General features: G+C 48.3%; 1 protein-coding gene across 1 annotated transcript; it reads left to right on the top strand.

Annotated features, from left to right (window-relative positions):
• Positions 1–1193: 1193 nt before the first annotated feature.
• On the top strand, positions 1194–1931 carry LOC121354041 (histo-blood group ABO system transferase 2-like). The gene has a single exon (XM_041468355.1). It carries the CDS (start codon positions 1194–1196, stop codon positions 1929–1931), a length of 738 nt encoding a protein of 245 aa, XP_041324289.1.
• Positions 1932–3185: the final 1254 nt, after the last annotated feature.

Genomic DNA, 3185 nt, shown 5'->3' on the forward strand with positions numbered 1-3185 from the left:
TCAGAGAATGTGAATGCCACAGAGCACAAGTGAGAAACATTCTAAAGACTGAATGTGAGCAGCTGTAAGCTGGCAGAAATGTGACATGTCAGTGTCACCTTCCAAAGTAAGACAGCTGGCAGGGACATTGTTTTGAATATGACAAGAAAATATCCTTGGAAATATAACTAGCATTTTGGCCCATTTAAATAAAAATTCTAGCTGCTGCCACAGTTCTAACAACAAGCTTTCCCTCTATCCAACACTAAAAAATAGAAACATTCTGTGAAGTTGAGATTTTATTGGGTTTCTGTAAGAGTTTAAAGGCAAAATATTAGCTCTAGTAAAAACATTAATCACACTGTTACAGCTTGGGGAAGTTCTTTTTTTCTATATACTCTATACCCTCTACCTCCACTGGCATCTTTGAGTTACACAGCAACTTCAGGTAATCACAACTATTCAATTGATAATTTTGGCCCTCTCCTATGAAAACAGTCTGAGAGAATTGGGGTTGTTGAGCCTGGAGAAGACAAGGCTCCAGGCAGAGCTTAGAGCCCCTCCTGTACCTAAAGGGTCCTACGGGAAAGGGGAGAGGGATTTTTTACAAAGGTGGGTAGTGACAGATGGGGGAGAATGGCTTTACACTGGAAGAAGGTAGATTTAGATCAGATATTTGGAAGAAATTCCTCACTGTGAGGGTGGCAGGCCCTGGCACAGGGTGCCCAGAGCAGCTGGGGCTGCCCCTGGATCCCTGGAAGTGTCCAAATCCAGGATGGACAGGGCTTGGAGCAGCCTGGGACAGTGGAAGGTGTCCCTGCCATGGCAGGGGTGGAATGGAATGGTCTTTAAGGTCGCTCCCAAACCATTCTGTGATTCTCTGTTGATTCTATGATCCTCTTTAGGAAGTTAAAATATTCCACTGCAGAGAGAGTGCCAGAGAGGGATCAGAGGAAATATTTACATTATGGAGTGATATTAGAGAGCAGCATTGGGTGAAAAGCACCTGTTCTGTAAAAAGCTAAAATGTGAATTTAGTGAAAGCTAAAACATAAATGTGCAGCAGCATGGGGAAGGTCTGAAGGGCAGCAGCTGTGTTAAATAAAGAGCACTGACATCATAAAAAGGAGTAATGGATGGAAAAAGACAAAGAAAATGAATTTGAAAAGCTGTTGTTCTTCAGCAGGAGAAACCTCTCCATTCTTGTCCTTTCCATGTCTCTTAGATACGTCCAGTTCATAGAAGGGTTCATGAACTCTGCCAACAAATACTTCCTTGCTGGGCACCCCGTGAACTTCTACCTGTTCACAGACAGTCCCGAGAAGACCTCCCACCTTCAGATGGCCCCTGAGAACCACCTGTTTGTCATCCCTGTGCAGCAGGACCCCAGGTGGCAGGACATCTCCAGGAGCCGCATGGACATCATCAGCTCCTACATCCAGAGGCAGTTCCAGCACGAGGTGGACTATCTGTACTCCATGGACGTCAACGTCCAGCTCCTGGCACACATCGGCGTGGAGATCATCGATGCCCTGGTGGCCACCATCAGCTCCTGGCAGGTCACCCCACAGCAGGACAACAAAGCCTCTGAGACACACCCCGAGTCACACCCTGCCATCCCTGAGGGACAAGGGGATTTTTACTACACAGCCAGCTTCTATGGGGGCAGCGTGTCCGAGGTGTACAAACTGACCCGAGCCTGCTCTGCAGGGCTGCTGCAGGACAGAGAAAATGGCATTGAGACCTCCTGGCACCACGAGAGCCACCTCAACAGGTACCTCCTGCAGCACAAGCCCACTCGCCTGCTGTCCCCAGAGTACTACTGGGACACAGAGCTGAGCCCCAGCAGCATCCAGGTGAAGAGGATGTGCCCTGTGCACCAGCACAGCCAGGGGCAAGCTCCTCAAACAAAGAATGTGAGGCCTTTCCTCTTCACAGCCCCACTAAACTGAGGCTCAGGGGCAAAGGAAGTTTCCCTCTGTTTGTAGGACTGCACACATTTTCTCACATAAAGTGGGTCTCCTTAGCTAAAGACCACTAAACCTGTTGCTGTTATATTTTTGGGAAATTTTTTTTTGCTAGGATACTAAAGAAAAACTCGTGACTCTCTCCTCCAGAGTCTGACACAGCTTGGACCCCGATTGGCCAATAAGTAAAAACAATTCACATGAAATAAATGAAACAATCACGTACCACATTCCAAAGCAGCAAAACACAGGAGAAGCAAATCAGATAATTATTGTTTTCCTTTTTCTCTGAGGCTTCTCAGCTTCCCAGGAGAGAAATCCTGGGCACGGGATTTTTGCAGAAAATATGGTGGCAGGAGGACTGGCTGTGGGTGGGACAAGTGCCAAGCTGATAAGGTAGAGCAGGCCAGGAAGTCAGAGATGAATCAGGATGGATCATTCTGGGATGACCTAACCTCTAGCATGGTCAATCACTGCCTCAGCATGGAAGTTATGGCCTCTAAATAGAGATTGGTGGCAGGAGGACTGGCTGTGGGTGGGACAAGTGCCAAGCTGATAAGGTAGAGCAGGCCAGGAAGTCAGAGATGAATCAGGATGGATCATTCTGGGATGACCTAACCTCTAGCATGGTCAATCACTGCCTCAGCATGGAAGTTATGGCCTCTAAATAGAGATTCATGCCGTGGGTCAGGTTTGACAGGACCAGGGCACAGCAAATCCAGGCTTCTAAAAAAGATGGTTATGGACATGGCTGAATAATGAGTGGAAATGGATGTACCAGAATAGGGTAGCAGTCTTTAGATTGGGGTAGTGGGGAAAATATGAGGCCAGAGCAGGTTGTGGTGCAGAAGTGAATATAACTAAGGAGACAGAGGTCAGCCTTACACGCTATTCTCCACTGCCAGGGAATTTTGCAGCTGTACACAAAGCCATCTCCAGAAATGCCTCCAGCAGTGCTTGTGACACAGTTCTGCAGCTCTGCTGAGCCACCCCCACGCAGCCTCCCCCAGCTCCTCCTTCACAGCAGCTGGCATTCCTGTCTCTCCAGGTGCTGCCTGCAGCACAAATCCAGCAAATCCAGGTTTGCTGCTGCTCCCATCTGCTGCCCGTGGTGTTCACTGCAATCCCCTCCCTGCCTGGGAGCCAGCAGTAACAGCAGCAGCTTGAAACAATCTTCAGGGGTGCTCTGCACAAAGGAGAACTTAAACAGAAGTTACACTATGGATGTGATGCCTCAGG

This window comes from Pyrgilauda ruficollis, unplaced genomic scaffold (genome assembly GCF_017590135.1).
Source record: "Pyrgilauda ruficollis isolate IOZ18807 unplaced genomic scaffold, ASM1759013v1 scaffold2193, whole genome shotgun sequence".
Lineage (NCBI taxonomy): Eukaryota > Metazoa > Chordata > Aves > Passeriformes > Passeridae > Pyrgilauda > Pyrgilauda ruficollis.